The 18,829-nt window shown below is 45.5% G+C and overlaps 1 protein-coding gene across 1 annotated transcript; it reads right to left on the bottom strand.

Moving 5' to 3' along the window:
- Window positions 1–1,398: 1,398 nt before the first annotated feature.
- Window positions 1,399–18,609, bottom strand: RARRES1 (retinoic acid receptor responder 1). The gene is made up of 6 exons (XM_084640191.1): window positions 18,197–18,609; window positions 7,243–7,305; window positions 6,211–6,385; window positions 5,329–5,465; window positions 2,093–2,155; window positions 1,399–2,007 (listed from the first exon to the last, which is right to left on the bottom strand). Exons 1-6 carry the CDS (start codon window positions 18,419–18,421, stop codon window positions 1,843–1,845), a joined length of 828 nt encoding a protein of 275 aa, XP_084496317.1. The 5' UTR covers window positions 18,422–18,609; the 3' UTR covers window positions 1,399–1,842.
- Between the last annotated feature and the right edge of the window lie 220 nt (window positions 18,610–18,829).

Raw genomic sequence — 18,829 nt, 5'->3', positions numbered from 1 at the left:
TAAGACTCAGACCCTATAGATTTCTTGGTGGTTTGGTGGGGGAAGGATGGTGTCTTGCACAGGTTTTGTTGGATCTGTAACATGGTAACACATCCTGTATAAGGAGTTTCAGTAACAGTCCAGACCGCTCCATTGTCTTCTCTTTGGGTAGTAACCATTAGTTTGTTCAAGAATTTTGAGGGGTCACTTCTATCTTTGTATCTGTCACCAATCTCAATTTTCATGGAAAAAGAGGCAGTGCTCCTACTTTCAGTAAATGAATAGTCCATTGCATCAGGTGGGTGAATTTCAGCTGTTCATGGGTTTGTGAGGCAGCTGTCCTCTCAGGGAGCAAGAACAGAAAGGACCAAAACATTCTTACAAAGTGGCAAAGCTTTGAAAATAAATACTTTGTTGAATCTGGGCTTACTGGTTGAAATACTGTTATTTAAGTTGCCCCCCCCCTCCATACAGACTGAGCTTGATGACTCTGATTAAAACATTTGACTGGGAGAATTTAGCCGAGAATTTAGACCATAGTAGTTCACCTATTGCAAGGAATTCCTTTAACTTATTATAAGTAAAAATGCTGTTTTCCTTGGTATTAAGACAATCCCAGATAGATTGGCATAGATTTAAGAGTGGGAGGTAAGGGGACACCCCAATTGCCCTAAACCTAGAACACGTGGCTTAGGGCAAGGAATTTTGAGTGAAAAACTATGAATGTTCTTACAAAAGGACTTTAATATGTTTGGGATGGGGCAAAAAGGCAGCAGTAGAAAAGACAGTCTGAGAGTACTAGCTGGGTAACTTGAAAACAGCTGTTTGCTGGAGACCTGCTGTGGGGATACATCTGTGCAAAGCTTTTTCTGTTTTGTCCATCTTTGTTCAAGGTAATAACAGGAACTCTGTGCATATTGTAAACAAAAATAGACTAGGAATGACCATCCTGGGTCTTTGGCCTCATTTTTCTTCTGAAAAATTTGTACTTCTCCAAGCAAATTGTTCCAGGCTGTCTGCACGCTGAGGAAGATGACACTACATCAGTTTTTGCTCTGTCCATATTTTTACAGTTGCCTTCCTAACCATGAGGGCTAGAAACTTTTTTTTTTTTAAATGAAAGCTTAGATAATGGAGCACAATTTTGTGTCAAGGAGTAGCTTGTGCACTAAAAATGTTGTGGTCACAGAACAGTGGAATACACCAGGTTCTTCTTCTTGGCTTATGTTTATTTTAGTTTGTGATAGAGAATGTTTTTCTCTGCCTTGCCTGTTGCTCTTTCCAGAAGTGCTGCCTAGGCTGGTCTGCAGCCTGTAATGGCCATGGATTTGGAACCAATGCCCACAATGGAGATTGCTTGGAGTTGCTGAGGATGAGGAATGAATCAGCAGTGTCATGCAAAAATAAAACACAACTTCCTCCAAATGTAATGGTATTTATTTTACTGTAGATATAAGTTAAAAGCTAACATCATATTTCTGTTCAAAAATTTTAAAAAATTAGTAGACAAATATTTTTCTTATGGAGATGGAAAATTAACACTTTTCTCAAGACTTTCATCCAAATATATTAACTTTGTTCACATTCTGAGTTACAACTAACTTAGTGAAATAAAATCAGGGGTGTGTGTGTATATATATTTATTTTATAAGAACATTTTTAGGTAGATAGATATAATGTGTGATTTCTTTCATTTAAAAAATTCTACAGAGATTTATTTTTGGTGAAGGTTGACTAGTTAAAAGGCTTCGAATTCATTGCAATATAGTTTGTGTAGAAGAGTTATCACAATACTGATTGGAACTATTAATGCAATATTTTTTTCCATTTCAAATCTTTATATAAAAGCCAACATTAATCTTTTTAAATATTTGCTGCTTTCTCATTGAAAATTCCATTAGTAGACCCAGATTCTGTTCCAGACCCTTCTCCAGATTCTGACCATTGATTCTCTGACGAGCAGAAGTACTTCACTTTCAGGGGATGACCAGGAGTCCAAATGACACGGAGGTGGCATGAAATCATTTCCTGGAGAGCAGACAAAACCAAGGTTATCTCTACATTGTCTTTTTTGTTGATGAAAAGAGATTTCAGACAATATGTGTTTTTGTACCTGTGTTGGAATTTCATGTAGTACAACCGAGTAGTCAAAGTCAATCGAATCATCTTTAGTTATCTGGATGCACACAAAAGACAACGAAGAGGGTCAACCAAAATGAGACTAATGTTCAGAAGCAATTCTTCCCGGTTCCATTAGTACGGCCAGTTAGATATTTAATACATGCTGTAGCTTTCTGATTCATTGTGTGGGCTTTTTCATTGTGTGGGCATTGTGTGGGCTATGGATGGACTCTCCTTCATCTCAAGCTCTGAACTAAGGAACACACCCAACAGGATCTGTGTGTTTTCCCATCACTTCCTGTGCCCCCTCCTAGACCAGCATATAACACACACCTAAGCAAAAGCATAACCCTCCTTGAGACTTTCAGCCTTGCCCTTTCTTCCTCTCATATAGTAGGGGATATCCTACTGTCCTCTCCCTTGAGCCCCAGACTCGTCACCTTCCCAAAGCAGTGGGGCTGCACCATCCCTGAGATCTATCCAGCTCAAAGATCCATTGTTCTTGAGTTATCTCTAGGAAGGTTTTTCTTTACTAGCAAATTAGGTCATGATGAAATATGACATTGAGAGTTGTGGTAAAAACATGATGTAAAACGTAGCTCTTTGTTTACCCATGAATAGTTGACATGATGCTAAACATGACTTGTCATAAGAACATAATGGCCATACTAGGTCAGAGCAATAGTCCATCTAGCCCAGAATCCTGTCCTCTGACAGTGGCCAATGCCTGGTGCTTCAGAGGGAATGAACAGAACAGGCAAACATCGAGTGATCCATCCCGTTACCCACTCGCAGCTTCTGGCAGTCAGAGGCTTGGGACACCCAGAGTGAGGGGTTGCATCCCTGACCATCTTGGCTAATAGCTGTTGATGGACCTATCATCCATGAACTTATTTACTTCTCTTTTGAACACCATTATAGTTTTGGCCTTCACTACATCCACTGGCAATGAGTTCCACAGGTTGACTGTGTTGTGTAAATAAATACTTCCTTTGGTTTGTTTTAAACCTGTTGCCTATTAATTTCATTGGGTGACCCCTGGTTCATGTGTTTATGTGAAGGAGTAAATAACACTTCCTTATTCACTTTAGCTAAGCCAATCATGATTTTATAGACCTGTCATATCCCCCTTAATTGTCTCTTTTCCAAGTTGACTAGATCCAGTATTTTTAATCTCTTGTCATACGGAAGCTGTTCCATACACTTAATAATTTTTGTTGCCCTTCTCTGTATCTTTTCCAATTCTAATATATCTCTTTTAAGATGGGGCAACCATAATTGTATGCAGTATTCAAGGCATACCATGGATTTATATAATGGAATTATGATATTTTCTGTTTCATTATCTATCCTTTTCCTAATGGTTCCAAACATTCTGTTAGCCTTTTTGACTGCTGCTGCTCGTTCAGCTGATGTTTTCAGAGGACTATCCACAACTCCAAGATCTATTTCTTGAGTGGCAAAAGCTAATTTAGATCCCATCTTGTGAGATCCTCTTGTAACTCTTCACAGTCTGCTCTGGACTTAACTATCATGAGTAATTTTGTATGTTCTGCAAATTTTGCCAGCTCACTGTTTACCCCTTTTTCCACATCAGTTATGAATATATTGAACAGCACTGGCCCAGTACAGATCCCTGGGGGACAGTACTATTTACCTCTCCCCATTCTGAAAACTGAACATTTATTCCTGCCCTTTGTTTCCTGTCTTTTAATCAGTTAACAGTCCATGAGAGGACCTTTCCTCTTATCCCATGACTGCTTACCTTGCTTAAGAGCCTTTAGTGAGGGACCTTGTCAAAGGCTTTGTGAAAGTCCAAGTACACTGTATTCACTGGGTCACTCTTGTCCACATGTTTATTGACCCTCTCAAAGACTCCAAATAGATTGGTGAGGCATGATTTCCCTTTACAAAAGCTGTGTTGACTTCTCCCCAATAAATGTGTCTGATAATTCTGTTCTTTACTATAGTATCAACCAATTTGCCTGGTACTGGAGTTAGGCTTGCTGTTCTGTAATTGCCAGGATTGCCTCTGGAGCTGCAGGCACCAAGTACCACCTGTTGAAATGGCTAACTATGGCCATAGATGCTGAAGGGTATGTCTCCACTGGAGAGTTAACTTGGGGTTTGCTGCTAACTCCCCTCCATCCACACACAAAACCCTCTCACCCAAGTGTGGTGGTGTGTTTTCAGCCTGAGCTAGCTGTCCCTGCTGGGGCTGTCGGTTAAAGCTCAGATGCTGCTTTCACTTGAGCTGGTAACTCACTTTGAAATGATGACATCAGCTAAATCACTCCAATGCTGATGGTCCTCCAGTGCGCTCCCACAATTTCTCCCATGTAACCAGAAGGAATGACAGTTTCTCCCACAATTCACTGGGAAAGAACCACGGCAGCTCATCTTACTTCAGCACAAAGAACCATGGCATGTGCCCCAAGAACTCCTAGTGATATACATGGCGGAGTGCAGCACCACTGAGGACACAGTAACTTGGATATGGCTTTGCAGTTTGGCTGATCACACCTGGGCTAGGTGAACCCAAGATGCTCAGAGCTGGATGCTGCTCATCTGAATTAACTTGGCAATAAAGACTTACTCCAGGTTCAAGAATTCTACCTCATCAACCACTGGAGGGTGCCACTGAAAAAGGGATCTTTCATCTTCCCATAGTTAGGGAAGCCTTCCCATAGCCTTTTCTTCTGAAAATCTGACCCTAAACACCCAGGACCAAAAACTAAACACATTGTGCATATTGATCATAGAAATTAGAGATGGAAAAAACCTATTAGATCACAGATTCCATACCCTCCAGATACAAGATATAGTCCCCTGAGAGAGGGCAGGTCAAATATTCAACTGGCATTATACTTAAGCTTAGCTAAAAGGCCAAAAGACAACTGGAATGAGTTAGTATAAAGTCAGCATATTACAGTAACACGGGGTCAAATCCTCACTCTCATGTTTAGTCTTACGGAAATCAATGGAGGTATTTGCATAAGTAAGGCAAGCAGGATTTGGCTCACACTTTGTACTAACATTTTTTGCATAAATTCTTGGACAAAATAAGTCATTTTTGATTGAAATACTTTCACTTCGGATACTGAGAACTTGTATGAATCTGATATTTGATAGTGTTTAGGAGCTGCTGATTGTTGGTTTATTATGTATTGCTTATTGTGAGATGATGTGTTAACCTTGTAATGCAGATTTAATTTCAGCTTCACTTACCCATTGCTTCACATTCTTGACTTGTGCCATGAAATAGCCTAAGTTCTCTGTTGACTTTTCCCACATTAGGTAGCTGCTGCCAGCAACTGCCAAAGCCCACGCTGGCTCCAAGGCTGGTTCAATATTTCCATAGCTATCTGAGAGGGGAAGTAAAAGACAGTGATGTAAAAATAATTCTGCTTTTACATCAGACACACCGGAAACCACTTTTGCACTGACATTGGATTATTCCCAGGAAGTAACTGTTTCCCCGAAGTCTGTTTTGCAATATTGAATGGAGAGGGTAATGAACTGATAATAAGCTTCTTCTAATTATAGAAATACAAAAGCATGGGCTGACCCTGGTGGAGTTGAGTTTAGCAAGCAACATTATCCACTGGGTCCCCACAGTGTAGAGTGAAATGGGAAACCCAGTCTCCATGATGACAGAGTTAGGATGAGCCTATCCAGAGTGGGTAAATAACTGAGGCACGTCATCACTCTATTTCCAGTATACAAATATTCTACTAGTCAGTCCCCTATGTGCCTCCTCTCAGTTGAGGGAACACCAGTGGCCTCAGAGACACTTGTTAATACTCTATGACTTCCCTAAAAGCAGCGAAAGAGTGGGTCTTTCATTGCAGAATTTTGCACAGAATTATGTCGTCGAATCGGACAGATATCTCTAGTCCATCATGTTGTCTTCATCCTGCAAAGCCCCAGCAAATTTTTTCAGAAATCTTCTGGAATGTTGGCCCCTTTTTAAAATCTCTTTGTTTTAAAGCTGCTATTGTTAAAATAAATATCTTTAAAAGAAGTTTGTGCATATTTGCTTGATTTTTGTAGTGGTTACAAAAACTGTTTAGCACAAAAATTTAAAATAATGACTGAAAGGGAATGTACCGGGAATATCATTTCCAATGAGTGGTTTGGTTTGTTGCCTCATTTTTTTGTAAAAGCTGTAGTCATCTTCTCGGGTTTGCTTCTGATCTTTGGTATATGTGCAGTTTATATTAACGGCAGGTCGAGGTTTCCTCTTCAGGTAGAACACTGTAGCAAGGCAAGTCCCAACGTTTTGCTAAAAACATAAATATCAAAGCTATTATCTTTCACTCCATGTCTTTATGTGCATGCATCATGTTTTCAAAACAAAACAAAAAAACTCCATTGTGTTAATCTCTGAGGCAAAGCATATACGGTCGGCATGTTATGTGAAACTATATAGGATTTGTATAGGGTTAGGAGGATTGGGGCAAAACACCTATGATTTATCAGTTATTGCTTTTGCATCTCTTGAAGTAAACTGTGTTCAGAAAAAATACAATCAGACCTGTCCTGAGCAACAGACAGAAATTAGTTGCTTAATAGAGCTGGTCTTCTAGTACAGGGGAGCAGAGCTGTCCACGGTACCCTTGGGGATACTTTGGGATCGTCTCTCTCAGAACAGGAGATTAACTGATAAGAGAGGTCTTTTGGACAGGTTTTTCCTGTATCATAAACATGGCCTTTATTCAGAGAAGAGCCAGGGATTCATTTTAAAAATCATTCTGTATGGTGTAGATCTGCCTGTAATGGAATCCCAGATGCATATGGTGAAATCAGTAATGAGAAGTCCCCAGTGGAGTGCAAGTGCAGTGAGGGTTATAATTTCAACAAATTCATCAAGTACGTATTCAGATTTTGGAGCGTGGACACCACAGGAGATACATTTGGATAATGAGGGCCATACTGTGCCATTGATTTTGACATCAATAGGAAGTTTGACTTAAAAGTTTGATGGGACAATATAGCTCCAGGTCAGGATTATCCTCCTCAGGCATTGAGGCAAATAAACCCTATGAAGGGTCCACTCACAAAAGCATTGAAATGAGCTGTATTTTTAGGGGTAAGTATTGTACTTTGTGTAGGAAGGACCATCTTACATTACAAACTTACGCTGCTTTTGTAGTCTTCTGTAGTGAACTGCAGGTAGTACTTATGTCCAATTCCTGGGATAGTCTAGAAGTGAGAGAAACAAGATCTTTATAAAAGGGGAAGTTCAGATTGTATTTTAGCACAGATTGTTCTGGTTGCGAAGGTAGGTCATCATTAAAATATTTACTGGTTATTGCTAAATACTGTATTCAGGTGATAGCACGGAAACCCATGCTGTGGCTTACCCTTGTATCCCGTGTGGGCACTACAATACGTTATTATGGACAAGACAGCGATGCATTATTAGAGGCGGTGTCTGGGGTCACTTTTGCCTTGCTTTGGCTGTCCAATCTGAAATTAAAGATCGCATGGTACTACTTGAAATGATGAGGGGATAACCTGAGTGCCCTAATGACTATTTCTGCTCTTATTAAAACCAGTTTTATAATGTCCATGCTACGAATAAGCACACAGGACCTGATCCAGCTCCCAGTAATGGAAATAGAAAGATTCACATTGACTTCAATAGCAGCAGCAGCTGATCCATAAATGGCTGTTTTATTTGCTTACACAATAACTACTATGCTAAACTCTTTAAGAGATTTAGATATAAAGCATTACAGAGAAAGGCACCGTCTACATTACTAACACCAATGCCCAGACACTGCTCATAAGACCAGAGGTGAGCTGGAGCCGGTTCGCACCAGTTTGCTAGGACCGGTTGTTAAATTTAGAAGCCCTTTTAGAACCGGTTGTTCCGCAAGGGTCAACCGGTTCTAAAAGGGCTTCTAAATTTAACCAGCCAAAAGTGGCGCCTTAGGCACCAACTCCACGGGTGCTCCAGCCCTGGAGCACCCAAGGGGAAAATTTAGTGGGTGCAGAGCACCACTGGCAGCTCCCCGCCTGGCCCCAGCTCACCTCACCTCCACTCCGCCTCCTCTCCTGAACGCGCCGCCCCGCTCTGCTTCTCTGCCCCCCACCAGGCTTACCGCGAATCAGCTGTTCGCGCGGGCAGCCAGGGCGGGCTGAGAAGCAAGCCGTGGCTTCCCACTCAGGCCCAGGGAGGCGGAGGTGAGCTGGGAAGGGGGGGACACGAGGAGGGCCGCCCGCGCCGCAGCAGGTAACCGGGGGAGTGGGGGAGGGGGGCGGAGCAGGGGAACCGCTCCCCGCCCCAGCTCACCTCCGCCACCCTCAGCCTGAGCAGGAAGCTGCAGCTTGCTTCTCAGTCCGCCCTGGCTTCCCGCCGAACAGCTGATTCGCGGGAAGCCAGGGGAGGGGGCGGAGAAGCAGAGTGGGGCGGTGGGTTCAGGGGAGGAGACGGAGGTGAGCTGGGGCCGAGTGCGGGGCTGGGGCTGCCGGTGGGTGCTCTGCACCCACCAAATTTTCCCCGTGGAGTCGGCGCCTAAGGCGCCACTTTTGATGTGATCAGTGGGGGGAGTGGCCGCTCCCTCTGCTCCCCCCCAAGCTATGCTCCCCCGCCCCTAGGAGCCAGAGGGACCTGCTGGATGCTTCCTGGGAGCTGCCCCAGGTAAGCACTGCTGGGACTCCCCCTGGCAGGTGCCTCTGGCTCTTAGGGGTGGGGTGGGTACCCACTACGGTGGCCCATGAGACCCTCCTGCCTGGTTCTGGGGGCAGACGGGGAGGGGGGTGGATGGGGCAGGGGCTGTGGGGGGGGGCTCAAGGAACACGGGGGGGGTTGGATGGGGCAGGAGTCCCGGGGGGCGGAGGTGGGCAACAACCCCCTTGTGGGGTGAGGTGGGAACCCGTTGTTAAGATTTTGGCAGCTCATCACTGCATAAGACCCATTTTTATTTAAACATGGAGCTTGAACTAGCTTGGCTTTACCACCAGTTGAAAGGGGTGTAATTTGGTGCATATATTTTTAGAAAGATGTTTGATTCTCCCTCCGTGCTTCAGAAATTCAGTTATGCCCCATTTCTACTTGAAGCAAAACTGTGCCAACTGAGCCAGCTTTAAAAATCAGCATAGTGTGAAACTAAATTCTGCTGTTCTTTCTCCATTCAATTTGTTCAACCTATCAAAACCAAAACTTAATAGTAGCACCACTTCTACTATGAAAATAGGTTCTATTTTAGTCCCAGCTATGAGCAATGGAAACCAGATGCAGTCAGGGGAGCACAAATATGTATATGCATTTGTTACAGAACAATACAAATTGCTACTAAGGATCCTATCCGGCCCAAAGACATCTATGCAGCTTCAAGTCTACAAAGGCCCTGGCAGTCTGCAAATGTTTCTGCTAACCTACAGTCATTGACTCTGCTGCTTATTCTGAAGGGCCATGGAAACCAATTTCAACTTTGTGTCTGCCTTTGTCTGTTCTATTCCCAGGCCACAGTCATACATGGTCGCTGCATTCCCAATGACCTAGAAACCAGGTGAGTTCTTCCTCGGCTGACTTTCAGATGGATCTCTGTCAGGAAGAAGTGATGATTAGGGCCCACTGGACAGAAGATTCTTCCCTTCTCATTATACTGAATGCCAAATTAGTGTGAGTCCACTCTGAATTATAATCAATTATTACTGAGGATGCTGTGATCACAGAGTAGCAAAGTAGAGTGTGCAAAGACTACTTCCGTCACTTTATCAGAAATAATGTTCTCTAAAAATGTAACCCAGACTTCCATTTGATTATGGTTTTTCATGTGATAGATAAGTAAAAAGGCCATGTTTGACAAAGAGAAAAGCAGAAACCTTCCAAAACAACTGTTAGATATGGACATCAGGCTGATTCACATTGAAAGTGTATACAGCCTAAGAGCTGTCTTTGCAGCAGTCCTGCGAAGACTGTGTATGTACTTAACTTTATGCACCCACCAGTAGTCTCATTGACATCAATCGGGTTCTGCTCATGATGCATAAGATTAAGCACATGTATAAGTCTTTGCAGGATCTGGGCCTTAGAAAGGTGATGAAGAAAGATGCAAGTATGTCCATGAATCATTCTGCCTGGCTGTGTGTAGTCTCCAAAATTAATTCAGAGTGTGTATCATGTAGCTTATATATTTTACTGAAAAGTTAGAAAAAACAAAACATTGGTCTGAAGATGGTATGGGAGTACAATACTGGGCACAGCATTCCATCCCAAAATTTGGAGCTTAGATTAAGGAATGTTCTAAAGCCAGGGTAGTACAGATTAAGATTCTGTTCTGAAGAGGCTGATAGTCTAGATTCAAAAGAATGAAACTCACATCTTCAGATCAGTGCTGGAAAGACTAGGTGGAGTTTTTAAACATAGGCTACAGGGGTTCCCTTAATGACATAAAGTTTAGATGTCTGTCATGTTGCACACTGATTTACAAGTGAAGACTGAAGCTGTCATCCCTGAAGATGCTAGCAGGTAAGAGACTCTCACATCTCATCAGAAGTTTCAGTTCCTAAAAGCTATGACTGAAACAAAAAAGATTCAATTCTTGCTGAGCGGAAATAACCGATGGTACCACAGTTACCACACAGGTTCAGGAGACTTTTGAAAACTGGAAAATTTGAGCACAGAGGAGCTGGAATAATTTGTAAAGTGGGGGTGCTGAAAGCCAATGAACCAAACTGTGAACCCTGTATATGATGGAAATCACTTCAAGCCAGGGGGCGCTACAGCGCCCCTATTTCCATCACCTATGTCTGAGCGTACACATTTGAAATTGTGGCATTTTCAGATCTGCAAATCTTGTCACCGTTGTTTAACATTGCAGTCCTTCATGATGATGATTGCTGACTGAAATGGTTCAGTAAGATTCCTCAGTGGATCTTTACAGAAACACTTCAACTAACAAGCTCTAATTCTGATGTGGTCTGCTTAACCACAGAATATCCTGGGACAAAGTGCACTCAAGTTGCACAGAAACAAATATTTTAGGGTCAGATTCTGAAAAACGCTATCATGAATAGTCCCATTGTACCACTCAAAGTAGTAAGTACTAAGCCTGGTAATAAGTATTTGCAGGATCTGCTCCTTCCTTTGCTAGTTAATCACTTATCCTCCCACCAACTTTTGTCTTTTTCATTTTTTGCAAGCAGGGAGTTTGAATGGTTTGGGAGCTAGTGAACATATACAGGTAAAGGGTGTTTACAAATTAGTTATCTGTTGAAGTCTTGCTTATAAATTAATATTTTGCATCAGTTAAATGGCTGGCATGTTTGCACATTTTTCTTTGATAAAATCAATTATAAGACAATCAAACCAAATGAATCTATTTGGATGTTGTCATACAGATTTTCCCTTAAGGGGTTGTCTATATTGCAGTGCCTAATTATTTTATTTGAGAGTGCTAGTTGTTTACCAAATGTGTGTGTTTAAATGTAAAGGTAAATTACTGTATGATAGCAAAAATTACTACAATTTGTTAATCTTATATTTGTTTTGCATGTGATCCTCCCCAAGTGAACAGTGAAAAGAATTCTGGCTTTTTGTACAGTGTTAGAGGTTAGAACCTTGAGCAGGTGTGCACATATTTTACTTATCCAAACTTGGCTCTCCTTACACACACACACTTTTTTTTCTCCAGGCAGCTATTACTATCAAATGTTTGTAAAAGTTTACTAGGAGAGCAAAGCTGTGGGTCTGGCATCTGCACTATGTATATACATGTGGTTATATATTTCAGATAAGAGGCGACAGTGGATTAGCCACTTACACAACTTTAAAATAGCTTGTTTGGCCTCAGAGGGCAGGGAGACTGAATGTTGACCCTCATAATCTGCTTTTCTTTTCTTTTTCCCTTCCACTTTGAGCCCTAGCTAACAATGTGTTGTCCTTTTGATCTACTCAACCATCAAGTCAAAATGACAAAGGCTATTAAATGAACAGGCATTCTTAGTATAGTAACAAAGTAGCTGCCTGGAGTTTTATGAGCGACTTACGAAGGTGTTATAAGTGTTTGTGGCATAGAAACCAAGACCCAGTATTGGGAGGGATTGAGCACCCTGTGGGAGGCACTCAGCACTAAGGAGAGATGGGCCCTATGTCAGCTTGCAATTTAGCCTTAAAGGGACACAGGGAATTATTTCCATATATTGCCATAGCAGAAAAAATATTTTAGGGTCCTGTGTTAACACAGTTAACATGAAATAATTACCACCAAGGGGATTATAATACTTTTAAAATAGAAGAAATAGGGGTTTGAGACTGCCATTGACAGTGAGTGGGGGGGACTTCTGAACCCTTGGGGAGCCTCGTTAAAGTCACTGCAGCCTTGCACAGATGCAGCAGTCTGCCTGCATGCTTTGAGGCTTAAAATACTTGCAGTAGCCACTATGTAGCTAATCCAAAACTTCCCTATCAGAAATGTCCTAAGTCATATAATAAATGCTGTGTTTTTCCTTCCACGATGCTTATCCTTAATGGTGGCCTCATCCCTTTCTGTCTCTTGAGAAACATTTTCATTGTATTATTATTACTGACATAACTTTAAGTATGACAAACAAATTCCATGACAAAAACTGCAGTAGTTTCATTTTACTTGTTTAAAATAAATATTAATGAAAGAAATAAAATCTATCATAATTTTGTATATATCTGTTATCATGTAAATATAGAATTATATGCTTCTTTGAAATGGATGTAATCTCTTTATTTGTAACTATGCCATCTGGTACATGGGTTTTTAGAAAATTTTCAAGGGTGAGCTGCAAAGCTAAAGTACAAACTGACTTAAGTAAAGAAAGATGTGTTGAAAGATTTCCCTATCAACACAATGGGGGCAGCATCTGGCACAGAAATAAGTTTTTATTTAACTAGCCTTTTTAAAATTCTTCCTTTCCTGCCTTCTATGAAAAGATTTTCACTGTCTTCACTTTCACTCTCACTTCAAGGTTAGCAGATGATATCCCAGAATGCATTATTACATGACCCCAAGTCCATGGGTCTAAATGAGACCTCCAGGATATAGGACATCAAACAATGTATGCTGGGTTATTGTCAGCCAACCAGGAAGTCTCTGGAGGATTTCAGAAGAGGAAAGAAAATAATTTAACGGTTTATGTTGACATTTCTCTGCTGAATGTCTGGGCTGACGGATACCTAGCTTATTGTTGGGATAAACTTCATCCAACTTCCATGATAGATTTTCAGTTCTCAGTATACTAGAATAGCTGCTTTAGAAAGGTTCTAGACAGGATTGCCAAGTATCATGCACCTTGTGTGACAGACATACATCTACCAGCCCTGTCATTATCCCTGCAAACTAACTGAGATGTCAAGTGTCCTGCTGGGCTGTGTGGGGATAGCCAGCAACTGTTACTCCTGGCTCTGTCACGCTGCTCCCATGGCTGACTCCCCGCTGGGAAGGAGCAGCCAGCAATAATGGCAGCAGCAACTATGGGAACAGAAGGTGAAAGGGGCATAATACTGGCCCCAGGTTTCCCCCAATCTTTGCACTGACTTCAGTGGGTTCTGGATCAGGCCCAGACTTAATTAAAACAAAGTATCAGTCATACACAATGATCATCATTCTTATAATTGTAAGAAAATTAAAAAATACTTGTTCTTCTCGGGCCAGGAAATGTATGTTTCTTTGTAGCCCCTAAAGAGTTAACTTTTCTTCCGTTGTCTTTCATTTAAAGATTTCTAACATAGGCAATTATACTGTTCAGCATCCTGATACATTTCTGGAGAGACAGCTCAACCCTTAGAACTTAGAACGCTCTAATAATGCATGTTTCAGAGTAACAGCCGTGTTAGTCTGTATTCGCAAAAAGAAAAGGAGTACTTGTGGCACCTTAGAGACTAACCAATTTATTTGAGCATGAGCTTTCATGACACTGGAATCTGAGCAAGTGCTACAGCTTGGTCAAAAGATTAGGAAGTTTTACCTTTGTTGTCAGTTTCTCTTTTCCCATTCAAATACAACTTTTTAAAATTATGGGGCGGGGCTGGAATCTAATCATAGGTTTTATAAAACTTTTTTTCTACTATATTTTGGACATAAACTACTTAAGTGTTTGTTTAAGCCAGGAGCACAAAATGAAATAGAGATAAGATTTCAAGGTTTTTAAGTAGGAAATCAATTAATTCATAACATACACTTAGTGTATCCATATCAAATTCTGTTACAAATATTGCTATCAAAAGAAGCAGGGAGGTCATTTAACTAAGTGTATTAGAATGTATTAGCCCTGTTTACATGTCTCCTTATTAATTTGCTTTTCTCTGGACAGGTGGGCTAGAGAGATTCTCTGTAAAATCCACTCAAAGCTGCTTCTGCGTGTCAGTGTTTTTGGGTATTGCTTCAGTGTTGTACGTGATATGGTGGATTGTGAGGGCAGAATTTTAAACCTGAAGTGATTCAGGCTGTGGCCAGCCTCTAGGAAGGAAAAGATGACCCACCGAGGGGAATGAAACATACCTGTGTTTGCAAAGCACTGGTTTCTCTCAACATAGTGGCCTCAGACCAAACTTTGTCAATTTCAAAACCTTGCTTTTGACAGAGTCCCAGAGCTGGAACCTTTAACCTGTCTGCATGCTCTCTTAGGCCTGTCTGTTTTATGATTGGCAACTAAGAAACAGCATCAAGAGGTAAAAATGTAAGGCACATAGGACGGTTAGTGTTTTGAGCTATATGGTAGCTTGAGGATTGTCCCAGCCTATTTACAAAGTCTTGAAAGCTGCCAAGAACCAGCACCAATTTAATTTCAGATGATCTAAAATCCTACCACATACCCACCCCTTGACTTTAGATTTCTTTCAAGGCACAAACGTGTTACACTGAAGAGTCACTCTGCTCGCCTTCCACTAGCTTTAAGCATAGGACTTTCGTTGTGTGCAAAATGTCATTTTATGTATGTTCCAGAAGAGGCTGACACCAAGGTAATATCTATGTAACATAAATGAAGAAATAAGAGCTAAGGCTGGAAGCACTGACCTAGATTTCTTGGTTAGCCCATAACACGCTAGAATGTAAAAGCACGCCCAGGGGCTATGCCCATTTCTATCAGACACCATTGATTTCAGTACGATCAATGGCCATAGGGCAATAGGTGTTCTCCTTTGTTGCACCTTTTATTCTCTTACAGGACACTGAAATTGTTCATTTAATCCAAAATGTAATCTAAACTCTACAAGTTTAAGGAAGTAGATGATTTCTTTCTTGCAGTCATAGCAAAAGATACTATAATCACATATACACTGTAAACCCTTTCTGCCAGTGCAGTTACTCATTTGGCAGCCTTAGTATTCTATGTTTGCAAGATGAAGATTGAACACAAGAGGCCATTGTACTTTCCAGCAGAAAATTCTTTGGAAACATGGAGTTTGGAAGCAGTTTAGGTTTTTTTTTTTTGTTAAAAATTAAGCGTTAGCATAAAAATTAGCATGAGGTTTGCTAAATCTGAAGAGAATTCACAGTTGCCGTGACAAATAGACTATTTCACTAGGGACCAGGGCATTTCAAGAGCTGTTTTAATGTTAATGAAGTGTGTAGTAGACTGCCTGCCTTTGTTTTTATGGGCTGGTTTGGTCGCAGAGAGTTGATGAATAGTTTAACTCTGTATGCACTGGCTGCTGAAGTGCTTCTAGACATATTCAGGGGCTAGCACTGACCATTTGGGAAACGGCTGCTATTCTAGCAGCTTGCTCAGGAGCCCGTGGCCAGGAGTGTAATTCGTAATTTATTAGAAAATTTGCTGCTTGGAAGTACCAGTGGGCACATTGAGGGGGGTTTATTGGTCCCTCTCACAACCCTTCTTTCACCTTTCCTTTGGAAGTGGTTCCTCCGGCCCTCCTGTCTCCCTTTGCTTGTCTCCTTTACACCATCCAGCCCCTGACACACAAGAATACTAAATCCAAGTCCTTCTCCATCGTCTCCCTATGAAAACCGCTGAGGTGTCAGGGTCTGAAATGTGTGCATTGTGCTATTTGCAAGTGGGCTCAGTGTATTACTCTTTGCTGTGTGCATTATCCCAGTACCACACACTCGGTGCAATGCCTTTTTCTCTGTGCATTATCCAGGGAACAAGTGGGCTACTGGCATGGCCTTTTGCTCTGTGTGTTACCCTGAGCACCAGCAAACTCTGTGTAATACCCTTTGCTCGGTGTGTTACCAGGGAACAAGTGGGCTCCAGAGTTGGGCATTGCCCTTTGCTCTGTGCGTTGCCCAGGCACCAGCAGGCTCCAGGCACTGCCCTTTGCTCGGTGTGGTATGCGGGCTCGGTGCAGTACCCAGGCACTCCCTGGGTCAGGGCTCTGCCTTTTGCTCAGTGCAGTACCCGGGCTCCGGCATTGCCCTTTGCTCGGTGCGGCACCCGAGCACCAGCGGGCTCGGGGCATTGCCCTTTGCTCGGTGCGGCACCCGGGCACCAGCGGGCTCGGGGCATTGCCCCTTGCTCGGTGCGGCACCCGGGCACCAGCGGGCTCGGGGCATTGCCCCTTGCTCGGTGCGGCACCCGGGCACCAGCGGGCTCGGGGCATTGCCCCTTGATCGGTGCGGCACCCGGGCACCAGCGGGCTCGGGGCATTGCCCCTTGCTCGGTGCGGCACCCGGGCACCAGCGGGCTCGGGGCATTGCCCCTTGCTCGGTGCGGCACCCGGGCACCAGCGGGCTCTGGCATTGCCCTTTGCTCGGAGCGGCACCCGGGCACCAGCGGGCTCGGGGCATTGCCCTTTGCTCGGAGCGGCACCCGGGCACCAGCGGGCTCGGGGCATTGCCCTTTGCTCGGTGCGGCACCCGGGCACCAGCGGGCTCGGGGCATTGCCCTTTGCTCGGTGCGGCACCCGGGCACCAGCGGGCTCGGGGCATTGCCCTTTGCTCGGTGCGGCACCCGGGCACCAGCGGGCTCGGGGCATTGCCCTTTGCTCGGTGCGGCACCCGGGCACCAGCGGGCTCGGGGCATTGCCCTTTGCTCGGTGCGGCACCCAGGCACCAGCGGGCTCCAGCATTGCCCCTTGCTCGGTGCGGCACCCGGGCACCAACGGGCTCGGGGCATTGCCCTTTGCTCGGTGCAGCACCCGGGCACCGGTGGGCTCGGGGCATTGCCCTTTGCTCGGTGCGGCACCCGGGCACCAGCGGGCTCCAGCATTGCCCCTTGCTCGGTGCGGCACCCGGGCACCAGTGGGCTCTGGCATTGCCCTTTGTTCTGTGCGGTACCCAGGCACCAGCGGGCTCGGGGCATTGCCCTTTGCTCTGTGCGGCACCCGGGCACCAGCGGGCTCGGGGCATTGCCCTTTGCTCCGGGCGGTACCTGGATACTCCCCGGCTCGGGGCTCTGCCCTTTGTTCTGTGCAGTACCCAGGCACCAGCGGGCTCGGGGCATTGCCCTTTGCTCTGTGCGGCACCCGGGCACCAGCGGGCTCGGGGCATTGCCCTTTGCTCCGGGCGGTACCTGGATACTCCCCGGCTCGGGGCTCTGCCCTTTGTTCTGTGCAGTACCCAGGCACCAGCGGGCTCCAGCATTGCCCTTTGCTCGGTGCGGTACCCAGGGAACAAGAGGGCTCGGGGCATTGCCCTTTGCTCCGGGCGGTACCTGGATACTCCCCGGCTCGGGGCTCTGCCCTTTGTTCTGTGCAGTACCCAGGCACCAGCGGGCTCCAGCATTGCCCTTTGCTCGGTGCGGTACCCAGGGAACAAGAGGGCTCGGGGCTCTGCCCTGTGCTCGGTGCGGTACCCGGGCACTCCCCAGCTCGGGGCTCTGCCCTGTGCTCGGTGCGGTACCCGGGCACTTCCCAGCTCGGGGCTCTGCCCTGTGCTCGGTGCGGTACCCGGGCACTCCCCAGCTCGGGGCTCTGCCCTGTGCTCGGTGCGGTACCCGGGCACTCCCCAGCTCGGGGCTCTGCCCTGTGCTCGGTGCGGTACCCGGGCACTCCCCAGCTCGGGGCTCTGCCCTGTGCTCGGTGCGGTACCCGGGCACTCCCCAGCTCGGGGCTCTGCCCTGTGCTCGGTGCGGTACCCGAACGCTGCGCTTTGCTCGGTGCGGTACCCGACGCTCCCCGGCTCGGCGCGCCGCGCTGCCGGCCGTCCCTTACCTTGAGCGTGGCTTTCCGGACCTGTCCCAGCGCCCGCAGCGCGCTGGGCGACCCCAGGCGGTAGTTGAGATAGTGCAGCGCCACCCGGGCCGCCTGCCCGGCCAGGCGGTTGGAGACTTGCAGCTCTCCGTCTGCCCGGGGCGGCGAGGGGCCCTCACCCCACGCCAGAGGCAGCAGGAGCAGGAGCAGAAGGGGGCCGAGCCGGGCTGCGCTTCGCCGCTGCATGCTCAGCGATGCCGGCTGCTCGAGGTGCTGCGCGTCCAGAAGCTGCTCCGCACTGAGCCCGCAAGCGCCAGTACAAATAGTGAGGGTAGGGCCGGCTCCCCGCCCCTCCTGCCCCGGCTGTCAGTGCCGGGAAGTGCTCGAGCACCACCAAGGAGGCTCCGTCCAGTCTCCGGTGGCGACTTCTTGCCTTCCCCTTTTCCCGGCCCCGGCCTCCCTCCCTTTCCTTCCCTCCTGCCCGAGCTCCTTCCTTGAGTCCTCCCGCCTGTCCCTCTCTCCTTGCCCCCAGAACCTTTCTCCTTCCCCCCTTCACCTTAACCCCTTCCCCTGTTTCTTGCCTCTTCTCTGTCTCTCCTCCAACCCTCCCTCCTTTTCTCTCCTCCCTGCCTTCTGCCTCTCATTCTTCCCCCT

Source organism: Lepidochelys olivacea (assembly GCF_965140295.1).
Source record: "Lepidochelys olivacea isolate rLepOli2 genome assembly, chromosome: 9".
Classification (NCBI taxonomy): domain Eukaryota; kingdom Metazoa; phylum Chordata; order Testudines; family Cheloniidae; genus Lepidochelys; species Lepidochelys olivacea.
Note: the sequence above shows the minus strand (reverse complement) of the source record. Positions and strands in the feature narration are given on the sequence as shown.

What these genes read in the sequence shown, in the direction of transcription:
- RARRES1 (XM_084640191.1), bottom strand. Translation starts at nt 18,421, where the DNA reads ATGCAGCGGCGAAGCGCAGCCCGGCTCGGCCCCCTTCTGCTCCTGCTC. An exon ending in TCCGGAAAGCCACGCTCAAG is followed by an intron (nt 7,306 to 18,196) that starts GTAAGGGACGGC and finishes TCTCACTTCTAG; the next exon opens with ACTATCCCAGGAATTGGACA. An exon ending in CAGAAGACTACAAAAGCAGC is followed by an intron (nt 6,386 to 7,242) that starts GTAAGTTTGTAA and finishes TTATGTTTTTAG; the next exon opens with CAAAACGTTGGGACTTGCCT.